Source organism: Aulonocara stuartgranti, assembly GCF_965226115.1.
Source record: "Aulonocara stuartgranti genome assembly, chromosome: 23".
Classification (NCBI taxonomy): Eukaryota; Metazoa; Chordata; class Actinopteri; order Cichliformes; family Cichlidae; genus Aulonocara; species Aulonocara stuartgranti.
In genome coordinates this window covers 13,535,001-13,562,269 of record NC_138958.1, presented here as the reverse complement: position 1 = coordinate 13,562,269, position 27,269 = coordinate 13,535,001, and the positions used below count along the sequence as shown (strand labels likewise).

Below are 27,269 nucleotides of genomic sequence, written 5' to 3'. Positions count from 1 at the left end.
CTCTCTGAATACCCCAGGACTTTATTCCTGCTATTTTTACAGTAATGCAGTTAGAATGATATGCTATGTATTTTAAACATGCTAAATGTGAATAGCACTTTGAACATGAGGCAAGCACGAAGGAATAACGATGAAGGGTATTAATATTTAGATAATAAAAGCATCAAACTGACTATTAAAGGCAGCCTTAATAGCTTTTGATTACACAGTGCTGTTGAACAGTGATGCTAAGGGTGGATCTAAACAGAGAGAAGCTATCGTCATCATGTCCATGTGACGAGCAACAACATTTAGACTAATGTGGGAAATCTACGTTGTAACTTGGGACCTGTTCGGAAACCCATTTAGCGCTACACATGGCCTTTTATATAACCGGATGTGCACCTCGCAAGAAACGTGATTACACGTCGAGCCTGTGAAGACTGAATTGTGTAGGCCACGGCGCCATGGTGCAGGGTTAAAGGGGTTTCCAGTTATGTCTTAAGTTCCCACGTAGATTTCTAGCAGAAGTCTTAGGCCTCAATCACACAAACCTAGAGACCGCTCTGCAACCATCTAGCAACCACTGGTCACTGGACTGGTTGTCGACTGCTTGCTGGAAGTTGCTAATGGTCGCAAAGAGGCTCCTGCCCCGAAAACCACCTTGTGTCTGCTTTGGTTGCTAGCAGATTACCACAGTGGAAAAGACAGCTTGTCTGTAAACACTTGTAATTACTAGCTCGGGGAAGTTAAACTTTTTTTTGTTGTTGTAACCTTTAGAAATTATGTTGGCTTAAGATATTGTTTTACATATATAATGTATGGCTTCTAGTTGAAACCAATAAAGTCAGGAGTGTTTGAATGGCAGTGAAGATCTTCTGGTCTCAGGTGTGTTGTATTTTCAAGAGTAAGATCATTCCTCTTATAAAAGAATGTTCACTTATGGAAATGAGAGATAACATTACACGCCACTTAATTCGAAAGGCTTCTTCTTAAACGCCGTTTCTTTCTGACCCTGAATCAGCTGCAAACATCTCCAAGGCTGAGTGCATTTTTTTATGAGACAGAATGGTTTTCCTTGAAAAGACTACTGGGGGGTGCAAACAGTGCATGCAAAGTTTTTTTTCTTTTTTGAATTTAACATTAGCACACTAATGCGATTCACTCCTAAATGACTGGTGCAATGACGGATGGGGGAAAAGAAATTGGGTCAAGAGGGGAAATGGTCAGAAACATCCTTTGAGCAAAGATGCCTAATGACCCCCGTTCCTCCTCCAAGTCTTGCTTTCCACTGTTCCACGCACAAAGCTATAAAACCTTTTCAATAAAACATGATTCTCTGAAACATTTACAACTCGTGTTTCCTGAAGTGATGAATCCAAAACATCTTTGATGTTTGAGAGAAACGTACATGCAACTTAATGATTTAATTCTCTGTAAGCCACAAGTTACAAGTGACTTATATTCGGGTAAAAAGGATCCGTGGTGGAGGGGAGGGCGGGCCGGGCCCGAGCCTTGTTGTCGAGCAGCATATTTTATTTTCTCTCCCAGAGGTTTAGAGGAGCTGTTACACTCTGGAGTTTTAGTGGAGGTCACAAGGTTATTATATAAACAATTCACATGGAGGGCCTCAAGTGCCCAGAGGGAATGTTTAATGCAATGCTCACAATTTCTTGAACGTAGTAATGCTCAAGACGCAGAAGTGTCCAATTTTAACCATGCTGCATTATCTCTCTGTCTTCGTTTCCTTTTCCCCCCCCTCTTTCTGCCGTTGTGTTGAGGCAACTGAAAACCACGCTTAATTAATTTGGTCAGCTGCCTTGGATAAACTACACTGATGACATCAATTAGATTCTAATGAAAACGGATAAAAGCCATGGAATGCAAATGGAATTTCAGAACAGGACTCATCAAAGTCTTAGCATTGGAACAAATTCCCATTACGTCTCATAAAAGCCTTTAATTTGCAAAGCTCATGTCTGGTTTGGTACTTAGAAGTACATGGTCAAATGATTCAGTCTTAAGTCCTGTGCCGAGAGAAGCCAAATCAGAATTTAATTTGGCATGTAACTCCTTATCCTGTCTGAAACATGTGGCAGGATGCAATCCTTGGATTAGCGTGCACTTCAGAACTACAAATTTAGCTTGTTTCTCGTCGTCTGGCACGGCAAACACCTAGTCTAACCCGTCTGTAACACAACATTTCAATTTCAGGGAGAGAGGGGGGGGGGAAAGCCACGCTTGCTCCAGATTAGTACTTCTTAGTTAACCAAATTGCTGCAATTATGTGTGTCAGTCCGTTGACGTGGGATAGCGAGGCTGTACTTCTTTGTCTCATTCGCTCGCAGTCTCTCTTTTTTTTTAACTCTATGACCTCTTCCATATGTTAGACTTGATTTTGCAGTTCATGCAAATGATGATGACTTCTAATAATAAGTCTTCATCAGCTACTCTGCAACCGGCGTTCTGTATAACAAATGTGCGCTCGTTAAACAACTTGCTACATTACACTGCATCTTTCAGTCGGTTCAACACCTTAATGACAAAATGCCATTGTCGCGTTTTAAACTACTTAAATAAGTCAGAATAATGAATTAGACCCTGCTGAGTTGTTTTCAATTGAATTGCAAGATAAACCGCTAATAATAAAAATAATCAAAATGCTGTCACGCTGAACAAAAAATGTTCAGTTCAAATTAAAAACACCGCACATTTGTGCACACGGCTCTCGTATGGCAGACATGTTTGCAAACAGTGACCTGCAGATGCAACGATTAATATCAGCATTCGTTTTGAGTTGATTTTAGCTCCATTAGGGAGAGAAGTGGGAATAAAACTGATGGTGGACAGCATTTGTGAGCTGCATCAGCCAAAAATAGGTTATTTTGTTACTTAAGCCCACTCCCAGTAACCTCTGGTATCAGTGGTGCTGACCACCTAGTTACTGAATTTCTGTAGTGTCATAACTAGGCAGGTAACTTTTATGGGTTAGCAACTTCCTGCTGTGCAGTGGGCAAAAGTAATACTGAGATCAGTGAGGTGGAAAACCAGAACAAAGAGCTGAAAGGTGCTAAAATGCTCATTAGAAATAAAGGAAATTGCAGAATCCAGTGGTGTTTCTCATGATGGTGAAAAACAAAAGCAGTTTTATTGATTGTTACTAATAAAAAATATGCATATATATTGATTGTTAAAGCTCAAACCTAATGTTTGAGCATTTGATCCAGCTGACATCTAACCTGCAGGTGTAAAGAACATCTTTCTACCCCATAAAACTTCCTGTAAAATACTTAAACTTTTTATTGTCATTGCACAGTCATGCTTTGTAGAGTAGTACAACAAAACTGAGGGACTGTCCCGCATCGGGGATAAAAGAAAGGCACGCAGTAATCATAACAAACACCATATATACAGAATAAAAAGATGCAGAAAATACAAACTTAATGTTAAAACAGATGGTGATGCATTAATGCGTCTCAAAATGATAATTTGATGCACTTACATACTTTATAAATCATGTTTGTGTCAACATGCTGGACGCTCCAGAGCCAGTCATGTATTTATGCGCTATAAGCAGGCTTACAGTGTAATCTACTTTTAACCTCGACCATGCAGAGCATCATGTGCACTATTTCTCCATAGATTTGTAACCCTTTACCTTGTTTTCGGCACCTGTTGTGCTGGTTGTTGTAAATGAAACATCTTTTTTTAATCTTTTTTTTTTTTTTTTTTTGCCGGTGTTTTTTCAGCGGTGGACTGTGTGTGTTCTTTCACAATTGTGACAGTTTGTTTGTAAAAGAAAAAAAAAGGGGAAGTATTTAATGAGCCGTTTTTGTTTTTCTTGGTGTGTGTGTGTGCGCGTGTGTCTCCATCCCAGCGGACTACCCTCCCCCTCCACCACCTGTCGAAGAGTCAACCGGCTTCCTGTCATCCCCTGGTTCCTTCCCTCCTCCACCGCTGGGGAACTCATACGATTATCAGGTGAGAGGAGCCGCTGTTCTATTAAATTTTCTTGGTTGTCAGTAACTCTCTAAGAGTCGGCGCAGAAAGCAAAGACAGCCCCGAGCGCCGCACTGAGTTCACGTAACAAGTCCAGCAAAACTATTTGTCCATTTGAGCTGCAGCCAAATGCAGAGACGTCCAGCTCCAGATGCTGCCTGGAGCCAGCCGCTCTCCACCCGTGGACCCGCACACACACACACACACACACACACACACACACATTTCCGAGGGCTCTGATGCAGGAAGGATGGAAGGCTGACACCTATTGGTGGAGCCCGGTCACTTTTCTGCGCTTTGCTGGTCATAATACCCACAGGCATTTGGCCCTCCTGGGATTTCTGGCCTCTGCACCTCTGGCTGACGCTCGCAGCGCTCGACCTCTGCTATGAAATCCTCCAAGTGCTTCACATTCCTTTGTTCGCTGCAAACAGGAAGAAAGAAAGTCTCCCTCTTCAAGCCCCTCATTTGATCTGACCAGTTTTCTATCCTAAATGAATGCTTCCTTTGTAAGCTTGGAGACAGAATGTTGCATAATTCAAATAAGTTATGCATTGCGTGTAAATTCACTGCTCTTCCCACACAAACTGTAAACACAGTAAGTATAAAACTCGAAGCTTTAAAAAACCCTAGGACTATCAGTATACGTGCATGCATGCTGCGCTATGACCTTAATGTAATCTAAAGCACTTTCAAAGTCACGCAGTTATTTTAAAAGGTGCAGCGCTTCGACTGTTGGAGTTCTGAATTTCATGGCTTTGTTGAACGTCAGGTTCAGCCAGCCAGCAGAGCTGCTCCCCTCTTACACTTTAGGCAGAGCACAGAGACACGTGAGCAGTGAGGAATGCAATAGGCGTACAACAGAATTTACTTCTCTTCTTAGAAGTCTACGGAAACCTTAAACTTCCACATACCCCTTAGTTTAATGAAGGCTGATGACTTTGATCTTGTGCTTGCTGGGTGGGGCAGTTTCTACCTAAACTCCGGCTGCTGCTCAACAATCAGTGTCGATCCTGTTCACTTTGTTACAGTTTAATAATGTTACACCTACACTTACGACCCAGCATCCTCTCGATTTGTACCTGGAGACAGGAATGCAGCACAAGTTTTTAACTTTTCAGTCTTAAATCTTGTACGCTTTTCTGATGATTGAGGAAAAAGCTGAATTTAATCTACATCGCCACATCCAGAAACTTTGAATCATTTAAAAAATGTCTCCTTGGTGCTGGTATTTCTTATTAATCTTTTGGCTCACATTTATTGCTTAGAAGTCTTTTGTGGCAGTTTTATACATTTCTAAGCAGTCAAAATTCTCTGGATGAAAAAGCTTTTAAAAATAAATCTAACTGGGAATAATCTGGGTCCTTGTCTGCATGTGCTAAACGGTAACAGGTGAGCAAAGTGGTGAACACATGTCTGGTGGAGTAATGGCAGACTTTACAGGCAGCATGCTTAGAGGGTTTTCTGGACATCTAACAGTCAGTTTTACTGGTATCTACACATTTGTTAACTGTGAACAGATCTATAAATTTTCACTTGTCCATATGAACCTGAGCAGGTTTTCCATGCTTTCACCTCCCTTCTTAAACTCCTATATTATATTTCAGTATAACTGGGAGATGAAATCCAGACTCCTACTATCATGCAAAAATGTATTTTTAAAACAGTAGAAAATGAAATCAATTTGCCAAGTTACAGTACAACGTTTCCACTTCCTGTAAGCATCTCTTCAATCAGATGGATTTGTTTGAAGGCAACATGTGGCACTTTGGCCTTTTCTGAACGTCTATCAAATATATATTATTATGATGTCAAAAATCCCTGTATGTTGGTAAAGCTCACAAACTAAAGGTGAGTGCCACATAGCTTCATGGTAAAAATGCCAAACCTTTCTCATATGTCTGGATATTCTGTCCGGATCTCATCTGTTAAAGGAAAATAATGATTTTAAAAATGTTGCAAAGTTGAAGTAAAAATGTTCCCTGCATGTTCCAATGCCAGGGATTTCAGTTTACCTCTGTCCATTCGTCCAGGGTCACTGACCCTTACACACTTTGGCTTTAAACTTGTTTGGTTGGATCTGATTGATATCTTCCCTTTCTTTTTCCCCCGTGCCTCGGATTTTGTCGTGCTCAAACGCGTGTAGATGTTTTTGAGAAAATGTTGATGAATCAGAAGAAAAGTCTGTATAAATTGAGCAGAATTGGTTACCTGCTAACTCCAGTGGAAGTTGGTAGCCTGGTCCGTGAGCCAAAATAAAGCTGATAGCTTCCAGGTTTGCATCTGTGCCGTGCATCCCGCTGCACATGTGCATTGTGCTTGCGAGTTCCCACAGAACCCGTGGACTTGAAGTGATAATGTCACATAAACACACAGACCTTTGAAGGTGCTAGGAAGGTTTTAGAAGTGGGAAACCTGCACAATAAAAGAGGCAGCTGGGCCGTAAACTGGCTTCTAGCTCAGCATACGTCCCTTAATCATAATAGAGCTCTTTGCCGTTTTTACATGTATTCCCATGTATTACCACTGGGGCCTTTAGGTGACAGGAACTAAAACAGACAGAGGCTGAACTGATGGGACTGCATCATTTGTGGTCTGTATATGATAAATAAAGGGTTTCTTTTGAATTGTAAATCATGCAGACATGTGCGAGAAAAACCCCAGAATATAAATATAACATATACATTTGCATGATATGGGCCCTTTAACTCAGACTGCTTTGTTCCCGTAGGTTAAAAATGCAAAGCTAGTAAGAGTATAAGTATTATTGTTTTCCTTCGTGTGTGAACATCTCAGCTTTTGGAGATCGGTGGTTTTGTCAGGACAGCTGTCAAATGCAACACATTAGCTGAACAGGATGATGGTTATAATCACGAGCATTAATTTAGTTCCCTTTTTGCTGCTGTAATTTTTGCCACTATTCTTGATTTTTCTTGTGTGGAGAGATGAAGGAAAAGATTTTCAAGGCCTGAAATTACATAAGAAATTCCATCCCTCAATTATTTTTTAAAGTGCTTTCCTGTATTCATCTCGAAATTTTCTTTTCCTATCACACTGCCGAGTCTTTCTGGCCTGCAGTTTAATTCCTTAAAACACCACGGGTATCTTAATTATGTGTCCTGCAGCCAGAGCAGAAGAGAACGCTGTTCAGAAAAAAAAGGGAAGATATCAATCAAAAAATGTCTTTCTGGAGAAATTCTACATAGTGAATGAATAAATCAGCGATTTAATGGCATTTTACTTAAAAGAAGCAGAAATATGCTCTTGTCTTTATCCCCCTGACAGAGGGAGATGTCTGGATTATGACACGTAAAAGCCGAGACCTTTAGCGGGAGAGAGAAAAACAAACCTCTCATCCTGGCTGCAGTTCGCATTACGAAGCCCTACACGGCAAATTCCTCCGCAACACAAAGTCTGCGATGTTTCCTTTCATCCTCCTCGTTATCACCGTTAAACAAGTTTGCCCGTTTTTTTCTTTTGTTGATTTGAGACAAGCCATTAGTGTTTTGCTTTGTTTACTCCCGCTCATGATTGCCTTAGATGTTTTTAAGCAGCAGCTCTGCTCCAAATGGAGGCAAGCCCTGCCTGTAATAGATTGTGACAGGTAATCCAAACACACAACATTAGAATAAGAAGCAGCCACTGATCCAACCAACTCAAAAAGCCCCCACAGGCAATTGCAAGAAGTCTTCTTGCAGTTGCAGCATAGTTCAGAAGACTAAAAATACATCTGTCGTTCCATGGAGAAATTCCCGGGAATTTTGTAGAAAACCGGGTGCCACTATCGGTCAGATCACTTTAACTACTTTCCAGATTTCTGCGCATCACTTTTGTTTTTCTTTTGATTAAATAGTTTGTGTCTTTTCATATGTCGAGGTTGCATTTTTCTCTGAAGCGAAAGAGAAAAAATGCGGATGAATAAATCAGCGACTGCTGCTGCAGTGATCCTGTTACTGATGCTTTCAAGCTTCCTCTGATAATAACAGAGTTAAATAAAAATCACAGCAATTCTTAGCATCCTCTGCAGAATACATTCAAAGTGTGGATTAAAAAAAAAGTTTGACTTTGATTTTAAAGAATTGACCTTTCTCTGTGAAATAGTGCTGGATGAGATTGTGATGAATAATGTATGAAGAATGAGATACTGTAAATCCAAGAGCAGTAAAAGGCAGGTGAATAGTGCACCGTGTTATGAAAGTTGTCTTTCATACAATGCATCGCTTCTTTCTCACTGAGAGAAGTCTCTGCTATTGATGTGTGGCTTTTAAAAAGATTGTCTGAGGTCAAGGTGAAACACGAACTTGTAATGCAAAGTTTAAGAAGTGCAGAGAGAAAAAAGCAGGAGAAAATATTTCTGAGCAGCACAGAGTTAGAAATACTCATCGCCGATGGCATTATGGTGACAGTAACTTGACCCTGTGAACCCGGGCTGTACCTGTTACTAGAGCAGGGCGATATGACCAAAAATATTTATCACGATATACATTTGAAAATTTGTGACAACGATATAACTGATGATATAATTGACACTAGACAAAATACTTTACAACTCCACAACTTTATTAGTGGGGGAAAAAAATCAATGTATTTTCACTTAAACAAGCAGCTGTTTTTTTTTTATGTGCATTAAAGTTACATAAATATTTAACAGTGCAAATGCAAATTCCTTGCTGACAGTTTAACCAAAAGGCATTTCCAGTGGAAATTGGCTGACATATCCTCAGTATATATAATATCCACAAAACTTAAAAAGAGGTTATACACACACACACACACACACACACAATATGGTAATATTATGTTGACGCACAGTACGTATCACTCCGCGAGGCGCCTGCCTACAATAGCCGTAATGCTCCGACAATCCATCAAGCGGTGCGGCTTCGTAGGTTAGCAAAGTCGTACTAAAACATTTGACAGATTTTTGAGCACCGTGTACATAAAATCGTTTCGAGGTCAGTAAACACAACCAGAATTCATACATAAGGCACACGGGATTATAAGGGGCACTGTCGATTGTCAGAAAAATCAAAGGATTGATTTTAAGTGTGCCGTATTTTCCAAAATACGGCCGTCGCTAGCATGCGCTACCACAAATAGTGCTTTGTTGTGTATCTGATGGACAAAAGCCAAACCAGTTCCACACCACTGAACTTGCAGCATTTTTACAAACCAATTCTGGTTCATCTGTTTCATTCAATGATCCGCTTTCGCTCTTCTCATTCTCCGTCGCCAGCATGGTTTTTCCGCCATGTTTCCATGAAAACAAAGGCATGCGCGTTTTACCCATATTCTATCGCATTATTTCATTTTCTTATCTCTGCCCAACATTATACCGGTATTACCGTGAACAGTATGATATGACCCAGCCCTACCTGTTACAACATAACCCACACCCAAGGTGAGTGTTGCTGTGACCACAATGCATGGATTAGAAACACAGATTGCAATTTTCTTGGGCGACTCCACTTTAAGTGTGCCGATCCCGATTTTTGCCAGTTATGGTTTTCTTCCGAATAATATCAATAATAATAATGAGAATCATAACAATAATAATTTACAGGTAAAATTTACAGCGGTTTCCCCTGATGAAAACGTGTACACCTCTCCACCTTTACCTGACAGATTTTATTTTACCTTACCAAACAAAGGCTGATATAAAACTAATGCCAGGTACTTCATAATTTACAGTACAGCGATCCCTCGAGTTACGCTGTAAAAATAACCCACGATAAGTGAAATGTAAAACCCCTGCATGGACATTTTCACAATTTTCTCTCTTGTTTAAATACTCTCAAAGTTCAAACCTTCGTAGAAAAATAAGTCCAGCATTATAGAATGAAACCAAAGGCACTCGCAGGTGACGACGTTTCGTGTGTTTGTTGCGGAGCAGTCACACTGCTAGCGATCAAAGATTTATGTAAGTTTGACAAGCTGAACTCATTTTGTGCTGTACAGGAGACACGGCATGAGATTGACTGACAATGGTCTAGAGCCAATCAGGACGCACAACACAATGCGTTGTTAAAAAAAGAAAAGGATGCAAAATGCACAAAAAAAATCAGTGAAACAGCGAGGCTGCAGAAGTTGAACTGCGATATAGCGAGGGATCACTGTATGTTCATAACTTCACCAAATAAAAGGATATCAACCCGTTGCTCTACTACTTTGATCTAGAGCTGGGCGATATGAGATTTTTTCATATCACGATATGTTTTTTTCATTTCAGGCGATAACGATATCTATCACGATATAAGCCAAATAACTATATTTGTAAGATTTAAATGTGCCGTTGCTCACAAGTAAAATGTGAAATAATCAGCAGCTTGTTTTGATTTAAATATTTATTTCCTATAATAAGTTCAACAGGGTAGATGTACTTAAGGAACATGAGACTTTTTCAGATAAATAAAGGCAAATATTGCAAACTACACAAAAGGCAGCCGCTAAAGCGTTTAAGTTTCAAAATAGAACAAACAAAACAGACTAAATTGTCAATTCCACTTAGAAACAAAATATTAATTGTAAAAATAAATCTTAGTTTGTGTTACAGAAGAACAGACAAAACTGACTAACTTTTGTCAATATCAAATAAACTGAGAACTAAAAGGAAATTCTCAATCTCTCCTTGTTGTATAGCTGAGCTTTTCAAACAGTTGTAACAGTTACTTTAGTCTGACAAAAGCCGAATGACGAATTAGCGCTTCCAGTCAGAGACTGAGGCTACGTCCACACGTACACGGGTATTTTTGAAAACGGAGATTTTCCGTTTTCGTTTTAAAAAATAATCCCGTCCACACATAAAGGCAGAAATGAAGGAAAACGCTGCTATGAACATGCCAAAGCAGCAGGTGGCGCTAGATTCCTAACCGTACCGAAATGTTGGCCAATCAGAAGTCTAGAAGCCTCGGTGGGAAAAAGTAAACAAAGCTGGGGCATAGAAGAAGAACCGAGTCGTATGTGTGGACGGACAGTAACTGTGTGTATATGTAAGCATTTAAACACTGCAGAGAGTAGAATTAACAGTATTGTAGAAATTCTTTTCACCGAAACAATAACGTGGCGCACAGTGTGATGCATGCACCAGTTTATTGTATTTCCAGACTTGCTTTCGGCACAATTTACAGTGCACGCTACTCTGTTTTTTGTCAGACTTGAAATAGCCGAAATACCTTCACACTACGGAACTTCTATGGCTCTTCCGTTCGACAATCTCTCCGGCATTGAAACCATCATCTGTTTTCTCTTCGGTCACGCTCGGTTGATTTTTCTAGTCGGCACACTCATTTCCTCCATTACGCGCTGGCTCCATTATGCGCTGGCTGCTTCCCAAACAAACACACGTGCGGCTTGGCACTTGTGCTGTACGTAACAAGTCACGCGACGTGACGCTGCGGCTGTGATTGGTTCGGCGCTGCGCTACTTAGTTTGGATTGGCTAAACTTTTATTTTTTTAATTTTTTTTTATTTTAAGAGGACAAGAGCGGCGAGGTCTATCGCGATAGCTTAATTTCTCTATCGAGTAAAAGTTATATCGCGATACATATCGTTATCGTTCTATCGCCCAGCTCTACTTTGATCCATTGCTAATACTGAGGCTGCTGGCTTGTGGCTAGCTCTGAGCTCAGGATCACTTATCATTTGTTGGCTCCTTTAAAATGTCCATGTTAAGCTGGTGATTTAGGTTTGTTGACACAAACATTTTCACTCTGGTCCTCTAATGGGGTTCAGGGTCAAGGCCAAGGAGTGGAAATCGACCAATTCTGGTCCCTGGGTGATCGATTGGTGCATCTGTGGTAGATTTACCATTTGGACAAAGGAAAAAAACAAACTGCCGCTGTGAGAGTATGAAACAGACTACGTGATGCTGATGTTTATATCTATATGCTGGTTTGTTTGCATTTCTCTGCAGTCATGAATGATACTGTTGGAGCACTTAAATACTGAACAACAGTTACTTTACTAAAATGCAGGAAAGAGAGACGACTTCAGGTCTGATCAGACATTTACAGAACATGTGACTACCAAGGAGACCAATCAGATTTGGTGTTGCTTCACTTCACTTTGATTTGTAACTAACTAACTATGGTGTAACTATAGTCTGGGTATGCTGGAGAGTCACCGTATTGCTAACACAAGGCTATAACAGGTGCATAAATCCCTTCTTATGAGGCATGGTGGAAGCAACATTGGGCTCTGAAAGTGCTTCTCATGTTCGGGGAAATCTGCTAACAGATTTGACGATTTTAGAAAGTTTTTGAATAACATGTTTTCAATTTTAATGTAATTTAGAAGTTCAACTAGTGCATATGTTTCAAATGAAAGCTACAACACAGTAGAGTGTGCAAACAGTGAAGGAGTCTGAACACTTTATCGGACGTCTTCTCACAGGTGAAAGGCCATGAAAAGACGCTGGAAGAGAGGCGCTCCAGTCTGGACGCAGAGATCGACTCCCTCACCAGCATACTGGCAGACCTGGAGAGCAGCTCGCCCTACAAGCATCGAAGCACACAAGTACGTAACCTACAAAATGTCATGCAGATGTGAATTTAAGGCTGTGCTTTTCTTGGGTATTTACTGCAGGCCAAAGTTGAAAATGACTTTTACCGTTTTCAGTTTATGCACGACCTGTAAGGAAACATTAGCCTTTTAATATTGTCAAATACATTTTACAGAAACTAAATGTCAGCAGAATTGATGCTTTTACTTCTAATACTTAAAACCCTTAGTAGGGCATGAAGCACGCTGTTATCAAATGCTTTTACTGAAGTATGTGAGTGCAGCCTCTGTTGGCATTCAGTAACACTTATATCCGCACAATAAACGGCACACTTATAGACCTGTAGCTGCTCTCCTGTGAAGTGTGCTAAAAAATGCAAAGAATAATTAAAGTTTTTTAAACTGTTGAATGTTGCAAAATACAAATTAGGTTTCCACATGAAACAGACCTATATATGTTGCATCTTTTAAAAAAAAAAATGCAATAATGACAAAATGAGTCTTGACCTATATCATTAGTTGATATTAAACGATATTAACGGCAACTTCAAAAAGTCAAAGCCTTGGGCAGTTCACTAAATTGTTTGACACACAATGAATGTAGGACAAGCGGATAAAAAAACCTTAACCAATTGTGTTTGGCGGAGGAAGGCTCAGTGGGGCTTTGAACACATGCAGATCATTTCTCTAGTGACATATTCGAGCAAAAATGAAATACCTGAAAGGGCGTTCTCTGTGGGGGCCTCATACTCTGTGGATATGTGGCTAAAGCGGAGTTAAAACAAATCTTAAAGGTGTTGCTTTTTCTGTGGATTATTTATAGAATAGTTACCATGTCTGCTTTGTTTCCTTGTACATTTATTCAAGTATTTATATGTAAGTCAATAATTTAAGACTGTGAATTATTGATGTGGGTATTCGTGGGGTCCACTGACCTTTTGTGTGAGTTCAGGAAACAATTCTTCAGCGACTTTAAAATGTAAAACGCTTCGGTTTTGGAAACTCACACGAGGCAAAGTTAGGTTTACAAGTAGTCTGAGAAACATGGTATTTTGGGGGACGTGTGCAATGTGAAAAAGCCAAACGAAGACTGAAGATTGCAAGTGTTGACGTCCTTTGGTTAGGTGACTCCTGGCTCTCTGGTTAGAGGGAGAGGGAAGGGTGTACTGCTCACAGAGTTAAAATTATTGCACCACACAGGGGAAACAAAGCGGAGACGGAGAGAAAGGAAGTAAACGCTGCGGTTCTGAAATGATACGCTTTAACGGCAGTAACTAAAATCTGACTTGATGATTTCTAGTATGCTTACTGTTGTGGTGAGCGAGTGTGTTCGTGGGAGCTGATGTGGGGAAACTGTAATAACATGAAATTATGTGCTCATAAAATATGGTGAAATGCTCTTTTTGACAAATCAAATTGACATCTCAGCGTATGTTTTTTTTTTTAGTACAAACAAGGTAAAAAGACGATTCAGAGTCTGAGCAGATCAGGACGTCTGCAGGTCTCTGTCTTGTCTCTGTCAGGTTTCCGAGAACTCGTCTTTGTAGTACTGGACAAGAATCATGTTTGATAATATTGTATGCTATATTTCAGTTTTCTTCCAGAGGTGGCACCGGTTTGAACCATTCTGCAAAATTAAATTCTAATGACTTTTTTCATTTAGTTATGCAAAAAGCAAAATTTGCTGTTAAGATAAATAACTGCTGGAGCTCCACAAGTTAACACATTGCAGAAGAGGACGGCATAAATAACAGAACCTTGTTTAATGGTAAAAAGTGATGAAAAATGAATGAAAACATGGCATTTTGTGGAGAAATCACTATTTTTCTTTCGAGCTGATTTTCTTTTTGGCACGTTTTAAACATGTTGAGTCGATTTGTTGTTGTACATTAAAACTCCATCATCTTATTTCTGATGATTCTATGACACAGTTTGATGCGCGTGCATGCATATGTGTAAAGCAACCTGTGTAAAGTGTAAAGCAACCTGTCCAGCGTGTACCCCGCTTCTCGCCCTAACTCGCAGCCCGACAGCTGATATTACTTTTTTTTTTTTTTTTTTAGCTCCAGCTCTCCGTGACCTTGAATTAGATATTTGGAAGAAGATGGATTGATGGAATTTTTTTGGTTAGTTCTGGTAAACTTTTTTAAAGGAGTAGTTTGACATTTTGGTTTCTTTCAGTGGGCTGGCAGCCCATCTGAGTTCCCGCCTAAGACTAAACTCCCTGCTGGTCCTGACCGTGAAATCTTGATAGCCCGTTTTTGCTGTTAACTCTTCTAAAGCTATAAAAACATCTTGAAAAAGAAGTATTGAGTACTATTTTAACTTTTCAACATTGATTGTCATTCTTTGCTGTATGTGACTGATGGTTCTCTCTTGCTGGTTTTAGGGTTAAACAGTTGATGTGGATTGATAGTGTCACTGCCCCATCCCATCCTCTTATTGGTTGAAGTCACAGTGCTGAGGCTGACAACTTCTGTGGCAGAAATTCTGCACTTATTGCCCCCTCCATATCTTTCCATTTAGTGTGCATGGCTCGTGCCAGTTGGCAGGTAGTTTTTCTATGAATTATTAAAGACCATCGATGCTTGTAGTTGTTTTCTGTTGTTGCATAAGTGACTCTGCTTTTTATTTTAAAGAACTTCATTTGCATTTCTGCCAGTCTGCAAGTCAGCTCAAATGTTACTGTTCCAGCTTGCGTTTCTTACAGCGGTTAGCGTGTTCTGGGTTCAAATCCACCGGCTTACTGAAGCCTTTCTTTGTAGACTTTACCTGTTTGGGTTCTCTCCGGGTTCTTGGGTTTTCTCCCAGACTCTCATGTTTTAGGTCAGGAATTTGACTGTGAATGATGATCTCTCTCTGATAGACTTAAAGGTGTACCAAGGCAGGGGTTGAACTACGTGATGGCACCCTAATCTCCGCTGAGGCAATCAGATGGATTATCTGCAATTGCTTGGAAAAAAACAAAACATATATATGTATATGAAAATAATCAGTTAAAAAAAGGGCCTGTCTATACAGAGTTTATAGGGCTTATCAGTGGTTTTTATTAAAAACAATGACTACCTATAATATGTAACTAGAGCCCTTCCACCAACAGAGCTTGTGAATATGTAAGGAACAGGCATGAGTGACATCAGCCTTCTCATCTCATTGTTGCCACCCCCAAAAGAACAAAGTGTGAAGATCCACAGTCTTTTTCTATACTTGGGTGCCATTGCTAACCTGTAAGCATCACAAAGGTAGCTGCTGAAGTTGCTGTTTTTACATAAATCTGCCAATTGGAGCTTTTAATTTATAAATAATTATTTGGGCTAATATTGTGGCATTAAAATAAAGTCACAAAATGAGTCTTTCCACATTAAACACACCTCTGCCTTTGGGCTGATCAGAGATCTGTTTCACCGAAATGACTGGTGAAAGCCATTCCCTGGTATATGAAAGTTGGCAACTTGCTGTAAAATACTCAGATTTCCTGAAATGTGAAAGCAGACATTTTAACAGTGGAGTTAACAGTATAACTATTTTCTCTATTCTTCTGTGTAAAGCTGTACAGTATACAAGAGCTGACCTTCAGACTGCAGCCCTACAATATACTGTTTATAGTCTACGTGCTGTTAGCTGTCAGTGTTACAAGGTCATGAATTTTAACAGTGTGGAGAACACAAAGCATCTGTGTTTCCTTTATTCTCTTTGTCTTTCTTATAAACACATAAGGATTTCTATTCATACTTACAATGCACGGGTGCCCACACGTACACGTGTAATAAAAGGAAGCACATCTCTGGGATGTGAAGCTTCTAGCTGCTGGCCTTTTTTTTCCTAAATAAAATATATGATAAGTGCATACCTTTCCTGAAGAGAAAAACCGTGCAGTGTGTATTAACAGGGGTCTGAAAGCTTTTGTCAACATGACTTGAAAAATTGATGTGCGCCTCTACAGCTCTGTTAGAGGCCAGCTTCCCAATGTCGTACTAACTAATATGTGTCTGTCGTGTTGGTTCTACCTGTGAGGGTCAGATGTGATCTGCGCGTTTATTTTGATCATAATCTGCTGCGAGATTTCGGGGTTATGGGTGGGAAGCCACACCACCTGTGTCTCAGCAGAGTGCGCATACGTTCTGTGACATGTATTAATAATGAAACGTTTCACGTCGGACGTTTTGCAGAGTTTTCCAACATCTCTTTGCTACCATGATGCCCTTTTGCGGTTGCCGTGTAAAAGATTTGGCTTTCTATTTGATTGTTTATTTTCCAGAGATACCAGCACTCTGCAATGCACGCACATGTGCACCCACACACACACACACACACACACACACACAGACAGTTACTTTCTACTCAGCTGATGCTGATTCTAGCTGATTAACTCAGGTTGACCTTTTCCCCTACCCAGCTGCTCCTGTCAGTCCATGCTCAGGCTCTTTCAATGCATTATGTACAACATAACACTGGTGTATGTGTGTGCGTGTGTGTGTGTTTAATGGGCCAGGTTTCGTACTCCAGCATCGGTACAACTGCTGCACAGTAATCTTCCACTTGTATAAGCAAAAGAGCAACGAGTGCTCTTGATTTAAGCTTTCTGTGCACAGGCAATCACACAGCCAGCACTCCAAAATCAATAGACCACCCGGCGCTCTGCCTTCAAGCTTCTAGGAGAGGACTCTTCCCTCCCGACGGAAAATTTGGAATCAGAGAGGGGACCTTATGTGTGCTCGCCTCCCAGATGAAATTGAAATGGACGTTGCTGCTCATTCATAAAAATCTAAGTAGCATTCCTGCGAACATTCAGCCGGCACTGATGCTTCACAGACATCAAAACAATTTTGTTTGCTTTAGTTGGTATTCTCTGTGGCATAACAGTGGGTAATGAAATGTGATCATTATATAATTCCCATTTGTTCTCTCTCCAGTTCCACCTTAGATGCCATTTGTTATTTGACACAGTTAACTAAGTTTGTGCTGCAGTTTGCTTGCTTTATCCTGTGACAGCAGAAATTAAGGAAACGCTGATAATAATGTTTCGGCCTTTATCGAGTTAGTGGTTTCTGTTATTCCTGGTGAAATCAAAAGCATCTTAATGTTATTAAAAGAGAATTTCTTTAATCTTCTTTCACTGATTTGTTGCTTTAAATGTCATTTTGTTTATTAGAAATAATTTCTATTTTTCTTCTTCACTTCTGAAAAATGTAAACTGCAGCCAACAAAGTGATAAAATGAATATTTTTACTGTTTAAATCTGATCAGTTTACACCTTTGCTATTCTTGCGGTGACAGGACAAAGTGTCTTCTGTCCAAAAATAGGTACCGGTATGTACTGCAGTCAGACATCATGCAGTCGCTCTTGTAACACCAGCGTGCTGCTTTGTAGAACCAAACAGATGTCATATTTTATTATACAACAGGTTTTTTGCCTTCCAGAGCTCTCTAACAAGGTTACAATCACTGACATAAAATCTATAGCAGCAAAGCATCCTTGTAAATGAATTTAATTTATCTTTACTCATAAGATTGGAGCCTTCCATGTAATATACTCATAATACAGACACACTGTCCTCTGTGGGCATGACTGTCAGGCTGTACATTAAGCTAAAAGAGGCTATGCTGTTCAAATGAATTTTTTTTTGCATATACACACTTCAAGCCATTTTTGACATTTCCAATTGTAAGTGGTGGGCTCGACATTTACTTTCAGATAGCTGCTGTTTTGTTTTTTTTCTTGTTTCCTGCTGTTTTTTTCTTTTTAAAGTTAAATATTTTAGCTTAAATCAGAAACACGAAAATTAAAAATTTTGTTTTTCTTTTTTCTCTCCTCGAAACACCTCATTGCTGAACTGCAATAGCTTCATGGTCCACTGAGGGACCACAGCCCACATTTTAAGAATTACTGTTCTAAGTGAAATGTTCAGGGACATCTAAAACTGCCAAAATATATATCTAAAAACAAAATACGTAACAAAGAATAAAAGATGTTAAACTTTAAGGCCCAAGAGTCGTGTTGTCGTCTGACCTCCACTGTTTGAAACCACTAAAAGTATATAAAGATGCAGCATTCTAAAGTCAGTTTGTTAAATTCATTTCCACCTAGATATTCTACAAAGTGCACAGCGGAAGCGCTTAGGAACCACAACTGCTCATGAAGTTACAGCGCGAGGTTGCCGTGTGCTGAGTCATAGATGTAGCGTGTGCTCTGCTGACTCAATAACTGAGGAGCTCCAAACCTCCTCTGGCATCAACATCAGCACAAAAACTGTGAGCCAGGAGCTTCACAGCATAGGTTTCCATGTCTGAGCAGCTCCTGTAGGTCTAATGTGTTGGTGGCCCAGTACTTTTGTCCATATAGTGTAGCGGGGCGACCGTGGCTCAGGGGGTTGGGAAGCTATCTGTAACCGGAAGGTCGCCGGTTCGATCCCTGGGCTCTCTGTCCTGGTTGTTGTGTCCTTGGGCAAGACACTTTACCCTCCCGCCCACTGGTGTTGGCCAGAGGGGCCGATGGCGCAATATGGCAGCCTCGCTTCTGTCAGTCTGCCCCAGGGCAGCTGTGGCTACAACTGTAGCTGCCTCCACCAGTGTATGAATGCGAGAGTGAATGAATAGTGGCATTGTAAAGCGCTTTGGGTGCCTTGAAAAGCGCTATATAAATCCAATCCATTATTATTATTATTAGCTTACTGGAACCACTGATCTTCCCCCAAATTTGCCAGTGTTATCTGCTTCAGTTACCCGCTTTGTTAGCACAAAGTAACTATCAACTAGGCCCCTTATAATGAATTGCGCTTGGGTATTGCACCATACCGAGCTCTTGCTGGAAGTTAGAGACAGGATGAGTATGAAAACCTAGGGCAAGCCCATTCAAATGGCAGCCCGCGGGCCACATGCGGCCCAGAAGCAACCTGCGAGTTGCCACATGTGGTCCTGGCAGAAACACAGAGAAAACACAAAAAATTAATTAATTAAAAAAAATTAAAGATTCCTACAGCGTAGTGTAGACTGTGAATGCAACACTCCTAGTAGCCTAGCAATATTTAACCCACAATGTACCGTGATGTAAACATATCAAACTATCATCGTAATGTATGATGCAACAACTGCATGTCTTTCTCAGTCCAAAAGCGTAAAATTGACAATTAAAACCTTCGGTTTAACCCTGCCTGGACTGACAAATACGTATTCATTTTAACGCCAAATCCAAATGCCAAACCTATGTGTTTAATTTGCAGTGAGTGTGTTGCGGTACTTACGAAGGCACCACAATGACAAACACCAGACTTCCTGCACAAACCTTCCAGAGCAATCTCAGGAGAGGGCTGCAAAAGTACAGTTTAATTGTGAGTTTAATAATCTTACAACTGGATTTGTACTACCATGAGGGTCCTGTACAGCCCAAGAGAGCTGCAGCAGCTTCCCTTCTTGTTTGCTGGATCTTGGCGAAGAAGAGCAAGCCTTTCACAGATTCTGAAACGGTGAAATACTGCATGCTGGCCGTGGTGGATGCGGTGATAAGTGACGAAAAAATTAAAGTCAGTGTGATATCTGCTATTAAAAACGTACCCCTGTCAGACAGTTCAAATATTCATAGAGTTGAAGTTCTGGCTTGAAATGCTGTTACATGACCTGAAGAAAACTGATGTAATGTCAGGATGGCAGAAGGTGGGTTCACAGACAGAACTGATAATGCACAGTTGTGCATATATGTCCATTTCTTGGATGGCAAATTGCTCGGTTTACTACCGTTAGAGGGACACACAGCTGGCGAAATAATGTTTGAGAAGATTTCAGGGTTTTTTGAGGAAAATGGTCTGATATGAAGCGTGACGGATATACTAGTGACGGATGGGGTCCATCCATGGGAGGAAAAGTGAGTGGTCAGCAAAATATTTATTTTAATTTGAAAGGGAATTATCGAAATGTTTTTTTGTTATTGTTTGAAATGTGCAAAAAAAAAAAGTTTGGTTATAGCTCCCTTTTTTTAAATGGACCTTTTGGTGTGAATTTGTGAGAGGTCACCAGATTTACAGGGGGAAAAAGAATAAAAAATTACTTGTTTTTCAATACAGTTTGAAATTGATTATGATCTGCTGCTTACTGGCTGCAAAAAAAATATCTGGCCCAGTTAAATTCCCCGGTTTGAAAATCTGGCCCAACTAACTTTTTAGTTGAATAGCCATGACCTACGGTGTTAGCCCAGGTGGAGCTGCTGGGGGTGCAGATCTTTATGGTAAACCTTATTTGTGCAGCATTAATTTAAAAAATGATCACCAACACACTATTTAGAATTAAAGAATGAAATTGCTGCTTTTTGAATACAGCAAGCAGCCACCAGCGGGCCACCTTTTTGCGCTCCATCACTGCCTTACTGCTTGTTCGAAACCTTGTTTGAATCTTTAATAACTGTTTTTATTTGGCACGGTGATCGGAGGAAACACAGGAGAGTGTGTTCATGCTAAGTCCTGCAAGTGAAGTGCACTGAAATCTGAGCCCAACCAGCCCTGCTAATATGCAGCGTAGGCCTGTCTAAGCACATCAGATCTGTTGTGGGGGAGTTAACAAGGAGGCCCAGATGAGTGTCAAAACAGTGTGCTTATCAAGCACCAGAGCAGCACCACTGCTTTGGTGGAGGCTGCAGAAGCTTCTCCTGTAACCTCTAATTCACACTGACCTGTGGTGCATTTCTAGTAATCAGATGAATCAGCAGCCCTCCTACTGAGATTCTTCAACATCCAGTTTATTTTGTAAACTGTCAGAAGAAAGCAGAATATTTCAACTCTCATGGGTGCCTTGACATCAAAGCTAAATATGGTGGATGGATATAAGAATAAATGTATAACTTTCTCGTCTTAAGGATATTTTAAAATCCACATATCTGCACTCTGTCAAATCTGATTTATTTGGTGTATCTGCTCACACTGATTGCATTCACAGGCAGAGATTGATAGATTTGGTGCCCTGCTGTTGGCTGACTATAGAGAGCATATTCTGCTACTATGCACAGACACAAGGGAAAATACAGAAGCAAAAAGTGTCACCTAGTCCGCCAACAGCAGGCAGTAATTACTGTAGTTGTTTCTAATCCCTGTTACATGCTGTAAAATGTAAAATGTGTTGACTTTCGGAATAGGAAACGTCATATCTGAAGCTCAAAGACATTTCATTTGAGTCCTATTTTAATATGAAAGAAGTTCAAACAAATAGTCTGCAAACATGTTTTTTCTTTTTGAGGAGAAATGTGTACACAGCACTAATGTACTTTACTCGTTAGCCACTGTATAACCAATTAAGTAACCAGTCCCCTCCCCCCCAAAATAAGCAGTGACATTTTTGTCCCAATTAAATTCTAATGTGCTTTCTCCATTAAAGCAGCAGCAGCATCTCGTTCTGATCTGATTCAGTCTGTTATGATAAGATTTAAGTTGAAATTAAAAAGCTCTCCCCGTCTGATGGCTCCACTCGCTGTGAAACAATAATGTGCAACGCGATGAATAAAATATTGAAAGCCCGGGCTCACTAAATGACATACACTTGCCCCCATAGTAAACTTCCCCAGTTCTGCCATGCTGCATCAGGAGGCGTTTGATGGTGTCTTGGTGTGCGGTGCTTTAACTGAGGTAGCATCTTTCCAGATGGATTCAAAGAGGGGGAGATGCTCAGCTGTTACTAGGCTGCCCTCTGGCAGTGCCACAGCTTCTGGGAGCAAGGTTGTGCGACTCACTTACACTCATGGTTCCACCTCAATTAAAAACCAGTCAGCGAAGCGGTTTCTTTGTTTCCATGCATGCAGGGAACTTTAGCGTGCAAATGTTGGTGCTGTCTGGAACGATGACTGCTGATCATGGTGGTGCCTTTCAGAAAAGAGAAATGACTGGACCCTGGACTTGTTTTCTGTCACCCGATAAGTTGAGGGCTCTCTGACTTATGCTGTTAGCGCTCTTCACTTCTCTCGACAGATGTTTGTTTGATCTACATGTTGAGTATCGTCCCCAGAAAGTGGAGCACACAGTTTTGTGGGTTTAAAAGGTTTCCACCAGTGTTTTATTATCCCAGTGGTTCAATGGGTTTAGGCTCACACCCCACTGGTCCTAAACATCAGGATTTTTTATTTATTTATAGACAATATATGCAACCATAATGTTTTTTTAATGTACTTTATTATCCTACCACTACTGCTATCTGTTTTCATGCACCAGCTTATATGAGAACATAAAATAAGACAATAAAAAATCAAAGCAAATGTTGGGGCTTAATCATAATGAAGTCATAGGTATATATACCTATACACTACTTTGTATAGGTATATATGCTAGAAGTAGTTGCTGGGTCTTTGGTTAAACACTTTATTGTACTGTATAGCTGCAAGCAATGGCTTGTTCTGAAGAGGCACCTTTTAGATTACTCCTTCACTAGAATATACAGTATATAATGTTTGGAAGCCAGTTTCCAGTTTTTACAGTTTTCAGCTGCATAGTGCATAATTGCATAGTTTGTCTGTCCGGGTATGTTAAGCTAGCAGCCTGGAGGGCACTCACAACCATCTAAATTATCAGTCATGTAAAGTATGAACGTGGATTAATGAATAAAAGTAACTTAAGGTCAAAACATTATCTGAACTGTCACTACCAATTTCTTCCTTGGGATAGGCTCCCAAGGAGATGGTTTAAGAACAAGTCAGGGTTTTAAAATGCTAATAAAGTAGTCATACGTGCGACTATCTTCACTATCTTTCACCTGATTGCATTTGTGTAAAACTGTTCTACCTGTCCCATTGAAGCTGTTTATATATGTATATTTAATACAGAAAATAAGCAAAAACAAATACAGTAGGTCCACAATAAAAGACAAGCTCAAGCCAATTTTACATTTGCTGTAATTTTATGCAGTATTATGTGCTTTTATGTGTGCCCTATTTCTCCAACTGCCCCACACAGAAAAAGCGTTTTTATTTAAAAAGCTGGCAGGTACAGTATGTTTCATCTCTTTGGCTAACACTGTGTGAAATCCCAAATAGAAAGGCACCGTCACTCATCCGAAAAAGCCACAGCGCTGCATTGTTCTGCTTGCGTTTTTTATTCTCATTGTCAGATATCCTGATGTCTCTATAATAAGTTGTCATGTCCATACAAAACAGATGAGCATTATTGAAGTGAGCTGACAGTTCAGCTAAAGTCGAGCGCTTGAAATGCTGCTGAGATGGATCTTACCACATGAGTGCCCTAAGGAGGCCTTACTTCACACTGTGCCAGTCAAGCCATACTGTGACGCTCCCATCTCTCAACAGGCAGAGCATTGCGTCTGGCACTCACTGTCACAACATGGCAGAATGATAGGCTCGCGCTGCTTGCTCCCAAATCTCCCACTGATCGTGGCGTCTGCTGAGCGATCTCAGAAAATATCGACTATAGACCTCTGCGGTGGTACCTCGGCTCCTTGAGAGTGTGATAGGGTTTATGACCTTTCCTCAGCTCCTCTTGTTAGGCTCAAACTCTGGAGGCATCTTATGGGAATTTGTATAATCCCCTCAGGTGTGCTGTTCATCCTTTCCACATTTAGTTGCTTTTGAGGTGCCAGAACAATAACAAATCAATGCTATATTAATAAATGTGTCAGAATATTGTAAGAAACACAAGATCCGAAACATTAATTCTGTCATTGGGGGTGTTTGTGACTCTTCTGCCCTTTACGTCTTTTAACTGTGACCACAGTGGCAAACTTGGCTCTAAATTTTCATTGAGGAACACTTACAATAGAGTGCATGTAGTGACACTATAGTAGCAAAAAGGTCAGTCAGAGTGAACGCGAGTAGCTGGCTGCTGTTATGCCTTTAAGGACAAATTGTAGCCAAACAAATGTGCGTTTTACACATAAGCAGTTCAAGCTGTGAGGACAAAATGTTTTTCTGCTCAGAGGTGACAGCTCAGTAATATTAGCCTCAGTTGTTTCCAGCTTGTGCCGCTGTCACTGGTCATGACACTGGTATGTATGCTAGCCAGCCTCTTATTCCTTATTAAAGGTCAAGGCTGTAGGCAACTATTTTTTGCAATGGATATTTTGCTCTTCGGGGCTCCGACACAGTGTGCGATTGTTCTTTAGCTCATCTCCCCGAGCTGATCGGACTGTATCGAGACGATGCTCCAGTGCTGTAATTATAGGGTTTCTTGGTGTCTAAGATTTTCCTCTGTTTGTTTTATACACTGCAATTCTCTTTGATTGCTTTGCTGCAGTATGGAACAATGATGTCGCCACAGTGCCGGTGGCACCCATTGACCTTAAGGTCAATCTGGCAGCAGGTTCTGAATTTTGACAGGGGCAGCCAACTGTGGAGAGAGGCGCACGCCTTCAGGCGCTCTGTGTGTTCCGTCAATGTTCGTTAGTCAAATAAACTGTGTAGTATCACCCCTTTGTCTTTTATTAACAGGGTGAACCAATGACAAGTTTACTTAGAGCCAGGAAGCTGTGACAGTGTGTGTAACCTGCCTCTTTACATCATCGAATACCAATGCTAAAAGGCTTACCGTCAACTGCTGTCATCGCGCATTATCTGTATACCCCATAACACGTGCAAGCTTACAGTACACAAGCGAGTGCACGCAGCTTCTAAGACAGCCATCTCTGGGATTGATGACATCGACACACTGTAAGCGATGGACGTTTTCAACAGCCGAATATTTCTCCCGAAGCGGGAGAGGTCACAAGTGCACAAAGAGCTCATTACAGAGATGAGTCAGAGATGTGTGGTGAGAGGCTGGCCTGTAGTTCTGCAGGAGGTGAATGAAACAATTAGTTTCTGCTGTGCGAGAGCTACAAAACACACATTTCCCTCTTTTGTAAAGATAGCCTGCAGAAGTGCCACGATCGGTAACTTTTCACACAGTATTCCCGAAAATGATTTTTCAGTTGCATCAGTGAGTAATACGCCCTACTTTGTATGATGTTGTTACATCATCCTAGAAATATTACATACTTTTCCCCCTGAAACCTAGTTTTTTAGGGGATTACATAACCATGAATTTTGAAACATGGACTTAATGTTCAACTACAACATCTCTAGGTTGTCTTGGTGGTAAGAGCATAGATTCTCCATGTCCTGTACATCTTACAGCTGCCTGTATGTCTGTGTGCATTTCAAAAGTGTTTGTACAGGAGCTCCACAGACTGATATTAGTTACTGTAAATGGGAAAATAGAAAAGAAAACCGTTCCTTAACCTTAAAAATAGAAGTGTGGCTGTATTATATTAATCCAAATTTCATACAACACAGTAGGAATGCTGTCGTTTGAGAATCTCCATAAACTGCAAGTTGAATTTGTTTATTAGGATTACTGTTGTAAACACTTTTGCACATAAAAATGCATCACCAGATGATGATAATGTATTTTTTCCTGTTTGTTTCTTTTAATTATTGACTAAAGATAAAATGATAAATCATCTAGATTGCTAGGTCAGTTCACACCCCATATATTTGCTGTATGCCTTTATAAAAACATAGTTAACCCTCAGTCTAGGGCTGTGCGATATGACCAAAATCTCATATCCCGATATAAGACATCTATCGTCCCGATAACGATATAAATCACAAAAATTTTACATTTTCTGTAAATTCTGTGAATCTCGGGCAGCTCGACTTGCGTGAAGTGTTTCAAGCTGGGCATCATGTAGCTGGAGTCGAGTGTTTTAACCGATGCATGAAACTATACATTTTTAGAGATAAGTTGTAACGGCCGCCGTTTTATTTTTGAGTATTTATTACACGGCGTGTTGCGGGGAAAAGCCTGTTCTAACGTTTGAGTCTAAGGTTTATTTTTTAGCACCTGGCGGCTTTTTTTTTTTTTTTTACTTCTCATCCGTAAATAATCTGCTCTTTCACATGATTCAGTTTATTTTGAAAAGTCTCAACAGGATCTTGAGCTTTATTGTGAAAGGTTTATGTGGAAAATAAATAAGCGGACACGCGAGGGTTTTACCGTCGTTGTTGCTAACGACAACGCATAAAAACAGACGCTTGTCTGTCTGTAGTGTGGTTATATAAAATATAAGAGAAAGAGAGAACTTTAAGAAATTAATATAGCCACTACAGTGACCATCAAAACGATGAAAAAAATATTGCCGTAAACAGCTTATTTTGCGACACCACAAAACAAACGATAGCATAAAATGAAATGATAGACGTTTTTATATCGTCATCTGATATATATTGTTATATCAAACAGCCCTACCTCAGTCCATTAATCATTTAATCATTGTCTTTTAAACTGCTGCATGTCTGTTCAGACAGCTGTTCCTTTAGGACATGCATGTGAATGACTATCTTCAATCATTGAAAGCTACTACGAGAATGTATTTATTTATTTATTTAATGTACACATTAGCTGCTTACTTGCCAGGTTTTGAACGTGTAGACACAAGGATCTAATATTTAGAGCAAGTGCTTGGTTAATAATTCAGTTTTACAAAATTTTGTATAAATATTTTTCCCCTCATGGGCTTCAAACATAAATTTAAACATAATTTATGGAAAATCAGTATTAGAAAATGCTAATTAGCGTATATTGTCTATTATTTTTCATTGAAATCACTCATAGCCCTTTTTATTGGATCTGTGAATCTGATATTTTTACATTCATCTCTCCAGTTTTCACAACTCTAATAGAAATCTAATAGATTCTAATAGAAATCAGGATTTCCGAAGAATATGCAAAAGGAAAATATAAACTAATATGTTCTTCTAATATTACTGCGATATAGAGCTGGATCTAATTCTGCAGCAATACCACTGAACCAGCGGAGACGAAAAAGGTTAT

The 27,269-nt window shown here is 40.1% G+C and overlaps 1 protein-coding gene across 2 annotated transcripts in view; it reads left to right on the top strand.

The window, feature by feature from the left end:
- Positions 1–27,269, top strand: part of lpp (LIM domain containing preferred translocation partner in lipoma) — a 189,795-nt gene that overhangs the window by 85,041 nt on the left and 77,485 nt on the right. For both annotated transcript variants that reach the window (XM_082523210.1, XM_082523211.1), the window contains 2 exons: positions 3,857–3,960; positions 12,370–12,492. In XM_082523210.1, the coding sequence (XP_082379336.1) occupies positions 3,857–3,960; positions 12,370–12,492 (227 nt within the window). The remainder of the gene's footprint in view (positions 1–3,856; positions 3,961–12,369; positions 12,493–27,269) is intronic.